Source organism: Lissotriton vulgaris, chromosome 1_1 (genome assembly GCF_964263255.1).
Source record: "Lissotriton vulgaris chromosome 1_1, aLisVul1.2, whole genome shotgun sequence".
NCBI lineage: Eukaryota > Metazoa > Chordata > Amphibia > Caudata > Salamandridae > Lissotriton > Lissotriton vulgaris.
Window position 1 is genome coordinate 1,905,890,460 of NC_141685.1, and position 19,683 is coordinate 1,905,910,142.

General features: G+C 47.5%; 1 protein-coding gene across 1 annotated transcript in view; it reads right to left on the reverse strand.

The window, feature by feature from the left end:
• NELL2 (neural EGFL like 2) overlaps positions 1 to 19,683 on the reverse strand; it is a 1,025,546-nt gene that overhangs the window by 727,622 nt on the left and 278,241 nt on the right. Inside the window, exon 5 of the mRNA XM_086919530.1 lies at positions 13,987 to 14,083. Within this exon, the coding sequence (XP_086775656.1) occupies positions 13,987 to 14,083 (97 nt within the window). The remainder of the gene's footprint in view (positions 1 to 13,986; positions 14,084 to 19,683) is intronic.

The window sequence follows — 19,683 nt, forward strand, 5'->3', positions numbered from 1 at the left end:
CTTTTAAGGAACCTCAGGCCCATACTTGGGCTCTTCGATGCCAAGGCCCGCCAGCTCATAATCCAGGCCACCATCCTATCACGCCTGGACTACGCTAACGTTCTCCTGTTGGGAGCTAATAAAGCGGAAACAGCCAGATTCCAACGCATTCAAAATGCGGCAGCCAGAACGTTGGTTGGCCTGCCACGGAGGTGCTCAGCCAGAGCCACCATTCGCAAGCTCCACTGGCTTCCCGTGGACCACAGAATCCAATTCAAGGCCTTAGTCATGATCTTTAAGATCGTGAAACTGGGAAGCCCCCCTCTGCTTCGAAGCCTTGTCCAACCCTACGTTCCTGGACGTGCTCTGCGCTCTGCCAACCAACTCCTCCTATCAATTCCTAGGTTTCGACTTTGCCGAGCCGGAGGCCGCTCCTTTGGGGTCCTTGGCCCCAAACTGTGGAACGATCTCCCCCTTAGCATCCGTACTATTGATTCCCTCCCTGCTTTCCGTAAAGCTATCAAGACTCACCTTTTCCCTGCCGCCTAAGTTTCCCCCCCCCCCACCTCAGTTTAGTTTGTCTGTTCTTAGCGCCGGGACACCCCTTTGCCGGGGTAGCTGTTGCGCTCTACCAAATCCTGAAATAGAAAATAGAAATAGAAACTTAGCAGGCAGGACTTACGCCATCAGGCTGTTGCTGAAGAAAGAAAGCGAGTTTAAATGGAGCCAAGAATGCCAGAGCGAATTTGAGGATGTAAGGAGAGCTCTTGCGGAAGCCCCTAGTTTGAAGTCCTACATGCCCGGCCGGACTACGATCCTCACCACGGATGCTAGTGCAAAAGGGTTGGGAGCGGTCCTTACCCAGAAAGGTGCGGAAGGAGAAGAAACCGTGGCCTTTGCCTCAAGGTCACTCCAAAAATCTGAGAACAACTACTCGGTCATTGAAAAAGAGGCATTGGCGGTATCCTGGGCAGTAGGCAAATTCAGAGACTTCCTGTGGGGAACGCAGTTCACCCTCCGAACCGACCACAAACCGTTGGTGGAAGTGTTCAGCAAGAAGGGATTGGATGCCATCTCCAGTAGGATAAGGCGTTGGGTGGTCAGTCTACAGGAGTACACCTTCAATGTCGAGTATGTTCCGGGAACACAAAACCTTGCAGCCGACTGTCTGTCCAGGCTGGTCAGTGATGCAGAAGCGAGCGAAATACGGGACAAAACAGATGAAGATGAAAAAGGATTCATGGTTGAGAATGTCTGCACCATCCAGAAGGCGTTGGGTGAAGAAACTTGGAGAAAGGCACAAGAAGAAGACAAGACCATGGAAGAAGTTCGCAGAAGAGTGAGAGATGGATGGAAGCACGTGGACAAACGTGTTGAAGACCTGCGGCCCTTCCAGGCTGTGAAGGATGAGTTAACCATAGTCGACGGATGCCTGTTCAGGGGAACAAGACTCGTACCACCAGCTAGTGTGAGAGACAACCTGGTCGAGATAGCTCACGAAGGGCACTTAGGAATCACTAAGACCAAGCAAAGACTCAGGGAGAGCTATTGGTGGCCGAACATGGACCTGATCACGGAAAGAAGAATCAGGGAGTGCATCCCGTGCTGCAATAGCGACAAGGTCTTGAAGCAACAGACACCACCCATGGTGTGTAGGCCGCCCCCGTCTGGACCATGGGACGAGTTGGCTTTAGACATTTTGGGCCCGTTGTCCGGGGAACTGCGGACACCTTACATCTTGGTGCTCATGGATCTGTATTCTCGGTGGCCGGAGATAAAACTCGTCAGTGAAGTCACGACAAAGACTGTCATCGGATTCTTGCAGGAGGTGTTCATCCGTGAGGGGCTCCCCAGCTACATTCTCACTGACAACGGAGTGCAACTATGCTCGAAAGAGATGGAGGACTTCCTGGAAGAAAGAGGCATCAGACACAAGCGATGCGCGCTATACCACCCAGAAACCAATGGCATGGTCGAACGCTTCAACAAAACCATCAAGGAGAGCATCCAGCTGGCCAAAGCCAGTGGCGTAAATTGGAAAGAAGAGTTGTGGAGGCGTCTGGAAGCATACAGGTTCACACCGCATCAGACGACGGGCGTCACCCCATTCGAACTGCTCCGTGCAAGGACACCCAACACCAAGCTTACCCCGGGGTGGATGGAATGGCACAAGGGGTGGTCGGACCGAACCAAGGAAAAGGACAGCCTGAGGAAAAATGAACAAGCCATGAAGGTGAGGAAAGAAGGATACGACCAACGCAAGGCCACACGAGAGGTTGGTTTCAAAGTTGGAGACAACATAAAAATCAGAGCTCCCACAGGGAAGGCAAGCTGGTCAGAGTACAGCAGTCCCACGAAAATCACAAAACTTTTCAAGAATGCAGTCAAGACCCAAGAGGGGAAAATATGGAACCTAGGGAGGGTTGTGAAGTACCACCCTCCTGTTGAAGTCCCAGAAAAGGAAAAAGGGGGGGGAAAGGGTCCTGGAAGGGATAGCGGGTTCGCTGTCAGGAGATCGTCAGGTGTTTCTCATCCGGGCCACAGGCCTCGCAGGAGGGTAACCAGGCCCCCCAGGCGTTTTGATCAATATGTAATGATTTGACTATTGCCATTCTGCTTATGAAATGTCTTAACTCATGTTTGGTGTCTGCACCCCGTTTATCTAATGTTTTCAATTCCGCAGGGAAGGGGGATGTGTGGTATCTCCCTCTTTGCCCCCCGGCAGCTCCGCATGTAATGGTGCTGCTCGCGGTGACATCATTTAGAATGTCACCGCGACCAGCGTTCCAAGGCGAGCGCCGGGGACACTGAGGCGGTGACAGCGACAGGAATAGGCTGTGGCTGAGGTCACAGGAGTTTGTACACAATAAACGGATGTCCAGCATTCACTGTGTCCTGTCTTCCTTGTGGTGAATGCTACACACATGTTATATGTCAAATCAAAATACATACAAAAGGCGTCATTTTAAACATATTATGGTAGTGGTCTGCAGACACCTCGGATTGTAAATATATGATATGCGGAAGACGACCGCGGTGTGATTCCCTGCGGGAAGAAAGATTCGTTGTTAACGACATTTACCCTGTCTGTGTATCATTAATCGCTAGCAATGTTCAACACTTGTCTAGCAGAAAAAACAACATATTCAATGCACAACTTCATGATGAGTCAAAAAAGTGGCGTCGATAGCGGCGTGTGAGGGAGGCAGGCCTGCCATCTGGAGGACCCGTTCCTCCCTTGTGGCGCGAGCACGCGCGTGTTGGCGCGCTCTGCCCTCGGCCCGGCCGTTTACTGTGTAATTAGCCGCCACTTTGCCGTTTTGTTCTGAAAGGGAAAGGCTGACATGCCAACTCTGAGCTGCACTGTCCCAAACAGGCGCCAGCTGTCTGGCCCATTTATCCTTGCCGGCCCTGCACAGTAATCCGTCCATTCCACTGATTTGGTTTCATTATTATGCCAACAAGGGCTTCTAAAATAATTGTTTTTAAAAAGAACAGGGCCGCTTGAGAGAAACTATCAAAGCTAAAAATCACTACAACTGGTCACCAGCTCCCAGAATTCGAGCTGTTTGGCACATTAGGAGATCGATAAAAACAGTGCTTTGCAGCGTGCGCCGGCGCCTGATCAAATACAAGTTTATGGCCGTGCTTTGCTTTTACGTTAATTGTGTTTTCGCTTTACATATTTCTGCCAGCTCATATGGAAAGAAGTTATTAACATTCCAGTACAGCATTGTGCTTACATATTTCGGAAAATGCTCTAATGGTGCTTCAGCAAGCTGTTCACTGTTGATTGGAGCTGTAAACCGAGGGTGGGGGCGGGGAGGGACGGAGACGGCGATAATTCACTGTAAAGAACGGGGGCGGCAGGACAGCAATGAAAGCCATCCAGATCTATGCGACTTTCTTAAGGGAAGGAAAGACGCAAGCGAAGAAAGAAAGGGCGACAACGGGGAGGAAATAAGGTGGACGCACTACCCTGAATCTAATATTCAGGGTAATCGCATCCTTTGTGAGAGAACTGGAGATCGACAACAAAGCATCACATTTTCACCCAGAAAAACACGTTACTTGGGTTTCTTCTCTTGATGGTGCAGACAAGAGGACCCGAGGCAAAAAGGAAGGGATAGAAAGAAAGAAAACGAGGGTGAGAGATGTGGAGAGTAGTTGAGTGATAGAATGGAATAGCGAGAGGAAGGAAGAAAGGAAAGAAGAGAAGATGGAGGAAAGTGGTATGGAAGGAAGAAGAATGGAAAAAAGAAATCAAAGAAGGAAGCAAGAAAAGGAGGAAACAGGAAACTAATGCAGCTAATAAAGAAAGAAGTAAAATGATGGACGAATGGAAGGAAGGTCGGTAGCAAAGAAAAAGATAGCATGGAAAGAAGAGGCAATAAATGAAGGAAGCAAAGAAAGGAAAGAAGGCAACATAATTAATCAGGTAAAGAAAAGAAGGCATGAAGAGAGGATGGTAGCAAGTAAAGGAAGAAGGCAAGAAGGAAGAAAGGAACAAACGAGAAAGAAAGTAAGGAAGGAATGGGGGAATGGAGGAACGAAGCAAGGGAGATACAAATGAATGAAGAATGGAAAAGGAAGAAAGGAAGAAAGTCTGGAGGGAGAAGGCATGAATGAAAAACTGGATGTAGAAAAAGCATCACACGATTAGCTTTTATTTTCTGGAAACATGTTAAGCACAGGGCACTGCGGGGCTTATTTAGATTTTGGCAGATACAAACCAAAATTGGAAGATGTCTAGTCCACCCTCTTTAGAATGAATGCCTGCCCAGGGAGGATATCAGCCAATTTTTGGCAGACGTGCTGCATCTGCCAAACTCTGAATAATTCCACTCGCTTCTTATTGCAGAGGGAATAAAGCTGAGGATAGAATACACAGCTTACTTATAAGAACTCTTCCTTTTTATTAATAACAATGCAGGATGACAGGCCCCCGTGTGGTTGTGGCGCTCACTAATTCCGGTCTAAAGTTTACTTGGTGTACTTATCTGTTGGTGCTCAAGGGAAGAGGAGTCTCATTCACTCCTCAAAACTTGTGACCGAAGGGGATCACACAACTATTTCTACAAGGCCGAGCACACAAACAATATCATCCATTAGTTTTAGCAAAGCAATATAATGCACAAGACAGTATACCGTTGTTTGTATTTTAACTTTCTTTCTTCCGTGAGTGCAGTCAACACATGTTTTGTCGCCCGGGAGTAAACCATGACTTCCTCAGGGCTAATTGTCATTAAGGTGAGCGGTCAACCTTTGGACCGGTTATAATTCCGTCCCGGCCAAGAAGGCAGGGGAAAAAGGATTCTCAGTTCACTTGTAATTGGTGTCTCTTCAGTTAAATGCTATTATCAACTTGCGTAGCCGTAATAACTGGTCCGAGTCAGTTCCACATCAGAATAAAAGAAGGTACGCACTTTCGTGCTTAGACATGTTTCTGCGTCTCTCACCGGCACCCAGTATGGCCTTCTTGGCCGGGACGGAATTATAACCGGTCCAAAGGTTGACCGCTCACCTTAATGCCAGTTAGCCCTGAGGAAGTCGTGGGTTACTCCCGGGCAACGAAACACGTGTTGGCTGGACCAACGGAAGAAATAAAATTAAAATACAAAAAGCTGTATACGGTCTTGTGCATTGTATTGCTTTGCTAAAACTAATGGATGATATTGTGTGTGTGCTCGGGCTTGTGGAAACTCTTCCTTTTATATTTTTATCCGCATCCTCCTTTCTCTATTGAGATCAGGAAAAGGATACACCATAAGGAATCTAAAAAGGGTTCGTAACAGAAAGTTGCATCCCTAGTATTGACCTCATCAGTTGCCCCTATTGCCCTCTTAGCTAATTTTTATCCAATATGTTTGCAATGCTTTAATAGTCAAGAAGTCCTAAGTGTCGAGCCACATCACAAATCCCCCATCAGCCCACCAATCATTCACTGAAGGCCCGGAGAGGAGTCGGAATAATTAAGGGTAGAAAGTCAAGCAGAAACATCAAAGGAGCAATGAAAGTGACAGGAAGAGGAAAGGAATGGTGGATTTGAGAGAAAGAGGGATAGCCTTTCAAAGAGGATTATCGATAAGTAAAGAGGGGGTGCACAGTTAGGTACTGAAGCATGACTTCAAGCACTAACAGAAAATGCTGGCCTCTGCAACCAATTTCTGAAAGGTAAAAGGAAATGTTTTATTCTGAGTTCATGCCACGTTTGATAAGCCCCTTTTACCTAGGTGTTGCATGGACATCATTCATGGTGGCTATCTGAAGGTCTACCAACAAGGATGACCATATTGTCCACAAAGTAAAGCACTATCCCACGTGGAGGTGGCAATAGGGATAAGGTCCCTTGATCAAAGGCATCTTTATGCCTAGTATCCATAGGACAACGCAATATCCTATCTATCTCAAACATTTTTTCACACCTATTTTTTTTCCAGTGTTCAGGCGAAAGCAATGTTTCTAAGCTGCCTTAAAATAGCTGGTGAAAAATGTAATCCTAGATGAATAATGAAAAAGCCCTCACACAAACAACAGACTGCGAGAGAAAACAATACACCGTCGCTGTGGCAACATGCTTGCATACATGTCAGAATCAAGAATAAAATGATCAGAATACTATAATTTCTATATTTTTGGCTCACTGTAGCAAAACGAATCCCACACTCTGGTCTGATAAGTATTATAAGCAAACACAGATACAATGGATAAATAGCCAAGTCCGTGATTTGAATCCCTTACTGACACCTTGGCCACTGTCTTGTAATTAACGCTACTTCACATTAGATATTCCACAAAAATATTATTGAAATCGCATAGCATGAAGTACTATAACAGTATGGCTACTTATCACGGAGCAAGCAATGCATAGGAATGAAATGGACTACGTACGGTCTTAGGACCTCACTCTCATGTCCTGTGCTCCAGATCCCAACTTTCAAGAACATATTATGTTATGAGTTCAGCTATATTACAGAATTACTTACAAGTGTCTTGTTTTCAGGGCAGGCTCAGCAAAATCCTAGACTTAGCCATCTTTTTGTGGTTTTCGGAAAATTAATATGTGTTTTTGAGGTTCTGTCCAAAGACAGCTTTGGCTGCCTGTTCTCTTAGACCTATTGTCTACAATACAGTTTATAAATAGGGCCTTTAGCTAGCTCCTAGCTCATGGTTGGATTATTTTCTTGTCTATTTCAGTTCTCTGCTGCTTATTTGATAGCTGTCCTCCAATTTGTTACACCCATCTATCATTTCTTCTTAAGACTGTTTGGATGAGATGAGTTGTACCCTTCCCCTGTTGAGGTGAGCAGCCAATTTTTAGGTCGAGCCTGGCCAGCGCATGCGCTGCTGTGAGGCATGCATTATTAGAGTAGGCTTTGAAGCCCCGCCCACTCTCCGTCCATATTTGTAATTGACTTGTGTCATTGTCCTTAGTAAAGACTGGCTTCCAAGTCGTTATAAGGTTTGTTAGTCCCTCCTTGGTAACGCCTTGTCTGCATTTGTTACCTCCCATAACAACTGGACTTTTTACTTGTCTTGTTACACGGTCTACTTAATCTTGGCTGTGAGCACTATTTTGTTTAATGATTTGCCCCTATTCCAGCCACTAGGTGGGAGCACGCCACCCGCTTTTATTTTACTTACTAATGGCGGTCCGCTTTAACTATAGCGGCCGCGTTTATTTATTTCTTTATTTTAGCAGTGTGGTCCGCTTTAAGTATAGCTGGTTCATGTTCCTATTTTTTTAATGTATTTTTTTGGTTTACTAGCGCCCGCATCTAGAGAAAGGGGCGGTGCTGCTATTAAAGTGAAAACGCGGTATGGGGCGCTTTTACAAAAAAAAACTGTTTGTCAACTTAACAAACTGATGCTTTTTTTGTCAAACTGCCCCATGCCATGTTTTCACTTTAATGTAGGCCAATCCCCTTCTTTAGACGCGGCTTGTCTAAAGAAAGGAGCGAGGCCTCCATGAATGTGAAAGCGCCACAAGGGCACTAGTAGGCAAAAAAATATTTACAATGCAATAGATCTTGCATTTACGAGAGTTTGACCTATTGCATTGCCAATAGCTCAAACACTTGTAAATGCAAGACCTATTGCATTGCAAATGCTTGATTAATTTTTCTAAATGTCCCAAAATGCAAGACGTGCTCTCAAACTGTGGCGGTTGATAGTGCATTTACTTAGAAATCGGCTCATGATGTGATTCGACCGATAAACGATCTTGTTCATGATAATGTCCAGTGTTCCTTTTTTAGCAAAAAGGTACTTCCTTAATGTATTATTTTCTAATGGGGGGGTTCATTTCCACGCAAAGCAAGTCTTGATGTAAATGAAAGGATTTTGTTGGTGGTATAGTAGGAGGGGGAGATTTGAACATGAGAGAATATTAATTCTGAACAATATTCAAGATTCACTTGTCTTTAGTTATGTTTTGCAACTCTTGTAGATGGCTTGAAATGCTTCCCCCACTCCAGAGTGACTGATGGAGCGGAGGGAAGGACCTCATTGTTTTTCTAGAGGTCTCACCAAAGTGACCTATGTCTATTTCGCTTCCTCTGCACCTAGATATCCTTTCAGGGTGAGAAGGCTGCTTTTGTTGTGCTTTTATTGCTGCTACTGAGGTTGCCATTGACGGTCTTGAAGCCTCTGAGGCAAGTACATTGCAGCAGCTTCTGTATTATTTCTTCTTATCAAGACCTACATTTTTTAATGATGTGTCAATTTCTGTTTTCATTCTAGCTATCTCATCATCCACATGAGATCTGAAAAGAAAAATCCTCGAAAAGGAAGGTTACATGATATGTTGTGTGCTTCTGCTTTTATGCCTTTCAGCCTCAACCAGGCATTGTGTCTTAGACAACTTCCATCACAATAGCCATGGGCAGATAAGTCTGAAGCAACTGCTGCTGCTGCATTCATGACCTGAATTGAGACTATCATGCCTTCCTGTAAGATTTCCTGTAAATCATGTTGTGTTTTCGTTGACAGCTTTTCTGTAAACTTTGCAAAGTGTCCCACAAAGGTCTGTCATATCAAACTAATAAGGCAGCTACACTTGATGTTTTAATTCTAGTAGCAGCAGTGGCACACACGTTTCTTCTTGGTGAATCTCCTTGTCAGGAAGAACCGTGGATGAAGGTGCAACAGTGTGAGATTTCTCTGCAACAGAAATCATCACTTAATCTGGAGGAGTACCTGATCTTAAAAAGAGAGTGTCTTGATCTAGTACCTTGTATTTTCACATCAATCTGTATTGTTCAGACTTCACTGAAACCAGAGTTAGAAAAAGTTGCATGACAGGTTCCAAAAGACCTGGAACTAAGGGCAAAAAAAGATCTTGATGAAAGGAATGTTCTGTACAGTGTGATGTTGATGGAGAATAATGTTGTCACCTAGATGTCTTGCTTAAAGATGAGGTTCCACTACAACGTCTGTGGTGTCTTGAAGGGATCTAGACTATGTTAGAAATCTAGATATTCTTGGAGATCTTGATCTTCTTGGAGGTCCAGACTTAATGGGTCCTCTTTTTCATGGAGTCTCTTTAGATACAGGCTTGGATGGAACCTGTGGAGATCTTGGTTGCTGTGATGAAATTGGAGTAGCCGGTGTTGCTAGTGAGAAACACAGAGATGCAGACCTTCTGGGTGTGGGAATGGAGGGCAGAGCCACGGGTGAGATCATTTGGGAATACTCTGAACCAGAAGAAAGTGTTACCATCCTTCGTTTAAGACAATAGAGCCACTTTGTCTTGTATGTCTCTGTGATGAAGACACAAACAATGTAGGTCTCAAAGTTGATGGTGGTGGTGCTGACGTTGATGATGGTGGTCTTGACACCAATGGTGATTGTCTATATGTCAATGAAGGTCTAGATGGTAGTCTCAACGTCAACACACTGCATCCACTCAATGTCAACATTGAAATACCATGCCTTCATGGCGAGCAGGTGGACACAGTACCTGTTCTCGACATCATAGTCTCAACGACTATCGGGAACATTCATTTTTATGTGATTTTCTATGCTGTTGGATAGCCTTTAGAGCACGAGGAGTGCAGAGAGGTAGATAGAATATGTTCTCCTCACACCTCTTCACTTTCTGAGGTTCAATCCTGATGTCTCTTTTGTATACCAAGCAGTCTGATCCTCTGCCTATTCTTCGGGGTTCTTTTAGACATTGTTTTTCAATGTCCGCAGTCTTCTGAATGATGACATACAATGCAGAGGTTATGAGTGTCTGCCTGGGCTTTTTTCTTGGCACACTTGGATCACTTCACAAAATATAAAGGCATTTTGACTCTATAACCAAGAGAAATTTCTATCCGAAAATAATGAAAACACTTCTGCAGTCCTATGGGACGTTAATTGAGGTTGGTTAGACCCATGGTGCATGAATCCTTTAACGGTATAGTGTTTGTTTTTAATAATCTACCGATGCAGCTTATATGCTAGCATTGCCCTGCATTCTCTTTATTTTCCCTATTTAAAAAAATGATTTGTGATAGATATTGCTAGTTATTGTACATATAATGACTGTCTTAATACAATTGTAATATATGTAGTTGAAATTGCAAACGCTTGTGCATATATAGATGTATATAATTTGGAAAGTGCTCTAGGATCGAACGAGTGGGTGGGACAATGCAGTGATTGTGATGTTCATGAGGATCCCCTGGAAGAGAAATATGTTTTAATTGCTTGAATTGATTCAATTTTTTTGCTGTTTCTTACTTCTATCATCATCATTTGCATGATTAAACCTTAAACTTGCCTATGATACTGAACAGTAAACAATGGCATCTTAGTGAGACTTTGGATCACCACTGCTGGTGATTAAATAAGTATCATACAATGGAAGCTCAGCTACAGGTGTTAAATACTTTACTCTGTTTGTACACAGGCCAGTGATTTCGTCACAGAAGTTGTCAATGCCACTTTAAATTATGTAACTTGGAGATAGCAATATAAGTTTTGAAACATCCGAATAGATTAAAATGTGTTCTGAAGTGTTACCACATCCATCCATTTTGTATAAAATTGTTTGACTGGTCATGAGGTACCTCAATAGTATGAAGATCTACTCAAGATATTCTTTTGTGTGTAGATATATAAATATATATATTCCCAAACAAGTTGAAAGAAAAACGCCGCACACTTGGATGATTTCACTTGTAGTTTAATGACCTTCAACAACTCTCCACCTACGCGTTTTGAACTCTCCTAGTTCTTGATCACGGTAGTTACATTAGTTCTACTTTAGTTTCACCTATTTATACCCTAGTCACCACACTAGCCACAATGTGGCATTGTGGGCTTGGCAGTCCGTTATTTACATTGTGCGTATTTCTTGGCAATTACAATACCTCTGTTTTATACTGACACCACGATGATGGAAGCACTAAACTGGTCAAAATAATCAACTATGTGACAACTCATTAATATGACCCATAAGGAGTTAAGTACTCTATGTGCATTTATGCCTTAATGGCATATGTATAGGGCTTGCAGAGCTCGCGTTTTTTTCTGTTTCATATATATATCCTATTTCAAAACCCGACTCAAATGACTACTTTGTGCAATGATGTTTCTCTCCCATCTACAAACACATTTTTGTCCATGACGCTTTCTCATATGGACATTGTGAGCTTTTTGGGCTGGGTGTACTGTACTAATACAGTGTGTTTCTTTTTTCCTCCACCTAAAGAGCACATAATCTGGTATCTCTCTGGGCAGTTTAGGTCGATGCTGAATATAGAATATGTACTAAATGCACATATTTCTTAATATTCTTAGCAGCAATTATTTTATGCCTGTTGATACCTTTAGCTAAAACCATTGCATTATCTTGCTTTGGTTAATCAAGCTAAATTGCCTTTAAGTGTCAGAGTAATTAAAGTGCAGGAAATGCATGCCATTTAAACAAGCGGGCACATTTTCTCTGCGCTTCAGGATCTGCATTCACATTGATCACTTAATGATAGCCAGGGTGACCACTGGTGTTGAAGCTGCCTTTCCATTAATGGACATTTAGATTACTCAGACAGGCCACTAGAATAAAACCTCCCTGTTGGCCATTATGGTATAATTAGGTATCCCTTAATGAATTGTTTGGCACGTGGCTGCATGCCAGAAAGGGCGAGTGCCTTACGATGAACATAATTGTATGTCACTGCAGGCTCGGTAGCGCTTCCCTGTAATTAGAAAACATCTTTATAGAAAACAAATGTTTCGCACATTCTCCACAATTTCATTTCAATTAGTGGACTTTAGTGCGCAGATCTACACAGAATTTGAAAGTCACAACCGATTTTATTTAGCTACTTTAAGTGCGGATTCAATGCTCCTGCAAGATGTTTTCCTTCTCAAAAGAATAATACTAAGAGATAAAAACAAAGTGAGCTAGGCAAATGTGGACACCCCCACAAACCTTGTGAAAGGATAGAAAATGAATATTGGCTAGCAGTGTGTGTTAATAATTAATAATTGGAATAGCCATACTAATAATAATAGATAGTTGTTTGTAGAACTTGCTGCCAGTGTCCTTTTGATATGTAACTCTTACAATGAAGCCTGTGACTGTTCCTACTTGGAAGCGTCTGGATACCCTAAGAGGTGGGTACTGTGCTATACAAATGGACATAACTGAACATAATATTTGATCAACTGTGAAATGATAAAAGAAAGAGCTAGGCTCTGAAACTTAAATGTAATATCCTGCTGTTATACACATATTTCTTCTGCAAGGGGGCATCAATCAATTCAAGAAGCGACTGAATGTAATGCCTTTTATAAATCAACTGAAGTAGGTGTAAATTCTCTGTAGAAAGGTAAGTTATTACACAGGCTAATGCCAGCCTCCAGTAAACATGATCCAAACTATTACTGTGGATAAGGATATGGCCCAACTAGACAGAAATCCAGACCTATGGGTTGAGAGCGACGCAGAATCTTGGAGCAGGTGGAGCTACCCCTGTCTATCCATGTCAATAAGAAGAGACAAAGAGGACTCAAAAATGAGGAGTGAAATACATTTTGACGTTGATCTTCACCTACCTGCACCAGAGACAACAAATACTGCATCCCTGCCTAGATGGGGCACAGTTATGATATGAAAATATATTTTCCTTCACTTTAAATCATGGGACCCACTGAATACAATCAATATTAACATTCAAAAACCCAGAGAACTCCCCAAAAGTATTTTTAGTGCTCTGAGTTTTTAATTGTATTTGTGTGATATGAAGTAGGCTCTTTCATATATATTTTACACTAGTGTGGTAACATAGTGTTTCAGGCCCATTGGGCACACACTACTTTGAATATTGCCTATATACCCGGTGTCTTTGGATGTGCACATTATCTTTACACCACTGCTCCCTTTTCTCTGCTCTCAACCAGTATTAAAATGCATAGCCTATGCTTAGTGGGTCATCATTCAAGTGACGTGCTGACCGCTGCAAGTCGCCCATTTAAGATCTTATTGACATAAGCTGCCATACTGACATTTATCAGAACAACTTTAATCAGTCTACCAATTGCCTCCATCACTCAATGTTTATCTCTTTTAAAATCTCTGTATTAATTCAGAGCAAACTATTTGCTATTTACATGGTATAGGTCTATGTGGCCATCCCTCAGCAAAATTACCATTTGCCATATTTTGTGAATAAGAGATATATTTTGGCATCTTCACAGCATTACATGATGCTAGTTTCCACCCTATTTGCACTCTGAAACAGGACAGCTATGACAGAATGCATTGTATAAAATACTGTTATTTTGATATGTTTTTCCAATTTGAGAAAAATAATTAATACAAAATAAATTGTTAATGTCAGATGCACAGATGCATTCATTAATATCTGGAATAAACTGTGTTATAGAGTCATTCAAATTGTGGTAATGTTATATACGAACAGCATTTAAAAGTCACACTCAAAATAATTTATTTCAAAATCATGGAGCACAGATTACATCTCAAAGAGCTGGCAACTCCACCTTACGTACCTTAAAAAAACCATGTGCATTATTCCGTTGTCCTACCCAAAATGTTGTCCCTGATGGTAAATCCATGGATGGTTTTTCCACAACTCTTTCATATATTCTAAAAGATATTTAAACAGAACAAGAAATGGATACAATCAGTCTGTATTATGGCTTATTCTGCTCCTCCCTCATTTATCAGATTAGCATCACAATTTCTCCAAAACACATATATCCACCTATTGTAACACTAGCCAGCTACAAATGCAGTTAAATGCAATGAAACATGAGCTTTAATTGACCTGTAACCATAACATTGCAGCAAATAATAATCATTTGAATCAATACACTTCCACATTAAGCTTCCTAATTTATGTAGTACCAAACAAAGAATCATGGCCCTGATGTGCTACGGTTGGCTCACAAACCATTCATGATTTTTTGACATGAACTGGTTTGGTAACTGACCCTAATTTTGAAATACCACTAAGCCGCAGTGCAAAACCACCATTCATAGGTATCAACACAGGGCCAGAAGCACTAAAATTGGGATCACCATGTCTATGATTGCTCTTAAATAAAGCATTCTTTTTTGTAATTTTTTTTTTTTAAAGCAGCTGCGTTTTGTTTCAATAAAATGAAATGTTTAAAAATGATTTTCTCTTTACATACTTACAAGGGCAAGGGGTCCATTTACGAATGGTGTACCACCTCCTTTGAGGAGAACCGGTATTCCGGCGTAAAACATTAATACATACCACTGTGATTCGGTAATTGGAAGGAACGCCCTAAACACACCCCTTCTAATTGCCTAATCAGTGATTGGTTGCACCATTACGATTTGGTAACGTGTTACTGAATCGCACATTTTGGTTTGATACACAAGAAAAAACATGTTTTCAGTAGCCAAGGGACCGATTCTCCAAAAAGAGCTGGTTTCATCATCAAAAAAGTTGGTACATCGGGCTCAAAACTGCTGCCTCAGTAATATGTACGAGGCAATGGTCCTTTTGAGACTCCATGCAAATGGACAATGGGGCTTTGCAGGGGGTGGCTGACCGGAGGGAGGCTCGCCCCCCGGGGATTTTGGGGCCCCGGGAGGCAGGGTGTAGGGAGGAATTAAGACGGGGACAGGAAGGGACGTAGGCTGGTTGGGCTTGATGGTGGGATTTGGGCTCTTTTGGGCTGGGGGCAATAAGAGCGGCCATTTTGGGTCACTGTGCACCATTTCATGGGGCAGTGACCCAGCAGCCGGAGGGTAGCTTCGAGCGTTGTGGGGATTGTTGGGTTTTGGGGTTGTAGGCTGGGTATTGTGGCAGTTTGGAGCAGCGGTAGTGTGGGGCGAGCTTGAGGCATCGTCGGGAGCGTTCGTGGTGTGCGACAGGTGAGGTGTGGAGTGGGGGCCGAGCAGCGGTGCGGACGAGAGGGCATACCTGCGTGATGGCGGCGGAGGCAATGGCGGATCCTCGTGTGCGGGAGGCGTTGCGCCTCTTGGGCGAAGCGGGCAGGACGGACCTCCTGCGGAGCGATGTCAGGGTAAGGCCACCGCGGCGCACTGCTGATGGCGCCGCGGCAGCGGTGGCGGCCTGTGAGCCTCCGCGTTCGCGTGCGCGGAAGGGGGAGGGGGCGGGAGCCGTGGGAGGAGCGGCGCGAGGTGGCGGTCAGCGGGCGGCTGGGGCGCCGAAGAGGGGAGGAGGTGCAGGGAAGAGGCGCGGTGGCAGGAAGAAGGCTCCACTGCAGTTTGTGGAGGGGACGGGGGACCTGGGGGGGCGGGGAGGTACCGGGAGACACGCCAGGTGAGGGGGGGCTAGAGGGAGCGCTCGAGTGGCGAGGAGGAGTGTGAGGCTGGGGGGGGCAGCAGGGGGGAGAGAGGAGCTGGCACGGCAGGAACGTGATGGGGGATTACAGGGGGGGTAGGAGATCCCAGGGGAGCTATGGGAGAACAGGAGGGGGAGATGGCGGGGTGCAAGGTGGGGTGCCCAGGGGTGCTGAAGGGGAGGGGGGTGCAGGGGAGCAGGGGGGGGTCACGCCACTATTGATTGAGGAATCGGAGGAGGGGGAGGGGGGGGGTGAGGGTGACGAGAGCGGGATGGAAGGGGGGTCCTCAGTGGAGGAGGACATCGTGGGTCCCAGTAGACCGGTGTCGCCGCGGGGGGTGGGGGGGTGCGGAGCAGAGTGGGGGAGCGGGGGGAGGGGATGGGGGACGGGGCTGGGGGTGGGGGATGCCACGGGGGTTGGGGGTGGAGGGGGGGTGGGGGAGAGAACGGGGGAGGTCCTGTGGGTGGGGGCAGGGGGAGGTGGAGGGTAGGGGGTGGCGGGTGGGAGCTGCGGGGGTGTGGGGCATGCGGGGGTTCAGGGGGGGCGCGTGGGGCGGTCAGGGAGTGGCAGGGAGTTGGGGGTGGGGGGGCGTCCGGCGTGGCGGGGAGGGCACTCGGCGGCATGGGGGAGAGGTGCGTCAGGTGGTTGGGGAGGCGACGGGGGGGTTTGCCCCGGCTTGCTGGACTTCCCCATTTTTCTCTTGGCAGGAGCAGTTGGTAAAGGGCTCGGTGAGCAGCATGCGGCTCCAACCTGCCGAGAGGATGGGCCGGCTCTGCCTAGTACGGGCGGTCGCTCTCCCACGAGGGACCATGTGCGTGCTGACAGCGGATGGCAGGGCCATAGGTCTCCAACGCCCCCCTCCCGATGGGTCGATCCGGCCGCCGGGGGACGGGGATGGAGCAGCAACGTGACAGGTTTTACTGATTACCAACCAGAGGATAGGAGGAGGGAGAGTATGGATTGGGGGACCTTGATGACAGCGTGCAGGGACAAGGCGGGTCTGAGCAGGGTGTCCGCAGGAAGAGTTTTTGCAGTAGGAGTTGGAGAAGGGGAGATGGAGTTGGAAGAGGAGGGGGAGCTTCGGGAGGTCGGGGGGGAGGCCAGTAATGTTGTTGGCAGTGTTTTGCAGGTGTGCCCCCGGCAAGTGGTGCCGCGAGTGACGGCCCCCCCAGCGGAACTGGTTAGGCGGCGGGATCCGGCGAGGACGCCAGCCTTGACGCCAGGTAAGACCAGTGCACGGTCGGGGAGTGGCTTGGGCGGGCCTCATGGAGGCCAGGCATGTGGGGGTGTGGATGGCAGATGCCAGGTGTCGGTGGGGACGGATGCTGGGGGGGGGAGGTGAGATTGGTGAAGGGTAGGTATGGATGCCGGAGTGTGTACGGAGGCAGTGGGTGGCGCGGCGTCGGTGAGTACGGGGACGGGTGAGGCGGCGGCATCCGGCGGGTCGGCGGGGTCCAGCGCCGGGGCGAAGGAGAGCTGTGAAGTGCCGGTTAAGAAGTTGCCATACATGGGGGTGGCGAAGCCTTTGGGTGCCCATTTGTCGCTGGCGACTAGAGAGAAGATCTGGAAGGGGGAGTACGTAGAGATTTTGAAGTTGCTCCACAGGGAGTTGATGACAAAGGAAGGATCGAAGGAGGAGGAACAGGAATTGGCGAGGTGACCTAAGGTGCCGGTTATCATTGAAAATTGGTCAGCGGCTTTCCTGATATATGCCAGTGTGTACTGTGAGAAGTACCCCGACAGGGCGGTCGCGCTGTTCAATTACATGGACGTGGTGAATTATGGGGGCAATGCTTTGTCACATTACGATGAGGAGTTTCGGGAGCGCATGGCGTCGGACCCAGAGGCAAAGTGGGGGGAGTTGGATGCGGATTTGTACCAACAGACGATGAGTGGGGCGAAATTCGGCCGCACCATCTACACGGCCAGCGGGTTGCCGCTGGCGCTGCCCCCCTTTTCGGCCCGCCCCACCCGTGGCGGGGGTGGGGGCGGGGGGTGCCGGGAGCAGTCACAGCGTCGGGACCTGCTGGGATTTCAACAGGGGTTCCTGTCTCCGGCAGGTGTGCCGTGTTCGGCACGAGTGCTCCGCATGTGGGAGACGCCACCCAGAAGCGCGCTGCTGGTGGCCTGGGGGAGGCCCCGTACAGGGTCAGTACCCGGCTCCTGGGCCCAACAGGGGGAGGGGAGGGGGTAGGGGGGAGGCAAGTACCCTGGGAAAAGGCTCATACGCCGGTTAGGCTGGACCGACTGGCCCCCTTTTTGGAGGCTTATCCGTCGGGGCTTCAGGAAGGATTTCCGGTTGGGGTATGAGGGTCCGCGGATCGCACGATGGGCAGAGAACCTGAAGTCCGTGAACGCGCACAAGGGTATCGTCCGTGAGAAGCTCTTCAAAGAAGTGAAGGAAGGGAGGATGGTGGGACCTTTCGAGGAGGCACCATTGCCGGATTTGATAATTTCACCCATTGGTCTGGTCCCGAAAAAAGAGCAAGGTCAATTCCGCCTGATTCAGCATCTCTCATGGCCGGAGGGCGGGTCGGTGAACGACTTTATCTCGGCGGAGCTGGCGTCAGTGTCATACTCGTCCGTGGACGTCGCGAGGAGGTTGGTGGCGACGGCAGGTCGGGGGGCGCTCATGGCAAAATGCGACGTGAAGTCGGCGTTTCGGTTGCTGCCAGTTCACCCAGCGGATCATCAGTTGCTGGGGATCCAGCTTGACGGGCTCATTTTTGTCGATAGGGCGCTTCCTATGGGGTGCTCCCTGTCGTGTGCCTTGTTTGAACGATTCAGCTCCTTCTTGTAGTGGGCTTTTTCCTGGCGCACAGGCTCTGAGGCGATAACGCACTACCTGGACGACTTTTTCCTGGTGGGTCGGCCCGGTTCGACGGACTGCCAGCAGCAGCTGGACGGTTTTATGGACCTGATGGGTTACCTGGGGGTTCCTTTGGCGCCAGAGAAGACGCAAGGGCCCAGCACGGTGCTGTTGTTCCTCGGGATAGAGCTCGATTCAGCGGCCATGGAAGCACGCCTACCGGAGGACAAGCGGGTGGTGATGGTGGACTTGGTGAAGGGTATGTTGGCCAGGCGGAAGGTGCTGGTGCGGGAGGTGCAGGTGTTGCTGGGGCACTTGAACTTTGCGTGCCGCGTGGTGCGAGCGGAGCGGACCTTTTGTCGGCGGCTGGGGTTGGCCTTGTCCGGTATGACGTTGCCCCATCATCACGTGCGACTGTCGGCAGGATCGAGAGAGGACCTGGCCATGTGGTTGGCTTTTTTGGGGTGTTTTAATGGTGTGCCCATGGCGCCCCCGGAGGACTGGGAGTGGGATGTGATGATGTCATCGGACGTGGCAGGAGTTGGCGGTTTCGGGCTTTACTGGGACGGCAGGTGGTGCGCGGAGCAATGGCCGGAGCAGTGGCAGGCGGGGGGTAGGAGTATTGCGTTCTTGGAGTTGTTTCCGTTGGTGGTGGCAGTGACAGTGTGGGCGCCGGAGCTGGCGCACAAGCGTGTGTTGTTCAAGGTGGACAATATGTCGGTGGTGCAGGTGGTGAACCGGCAGTCCGCGAGGGAGCCCGCAGTGCTGAAGTTGATGCGCGTTTTCGTCATGAGGTGTTTGGAACACGATATTTTGTTCCATGCTCAGCATGTGCCGGGAGTGGACAATGACATTGCGGATGCTTTGTCTCGTTCACAGTGGCAGAGGTTCCATGGGCTAGCCATGGAGGCAGCGGCGGACAAGACAGCGGTGTCGGAGGAGCTGTGGTCGGTGGGAGAGCGCGGGTCATTCAGTTGGTGAGGTCGTCCCTGGCAGTGTCCACGTGGAAGTGTTATGAGCAGGCCTGGCTGGAGTTTCTGCGGTTTGGAGCGGTAAGGCAAAGGGGCAAGTGGCGTCGGGAGGAGCAGGTGGTG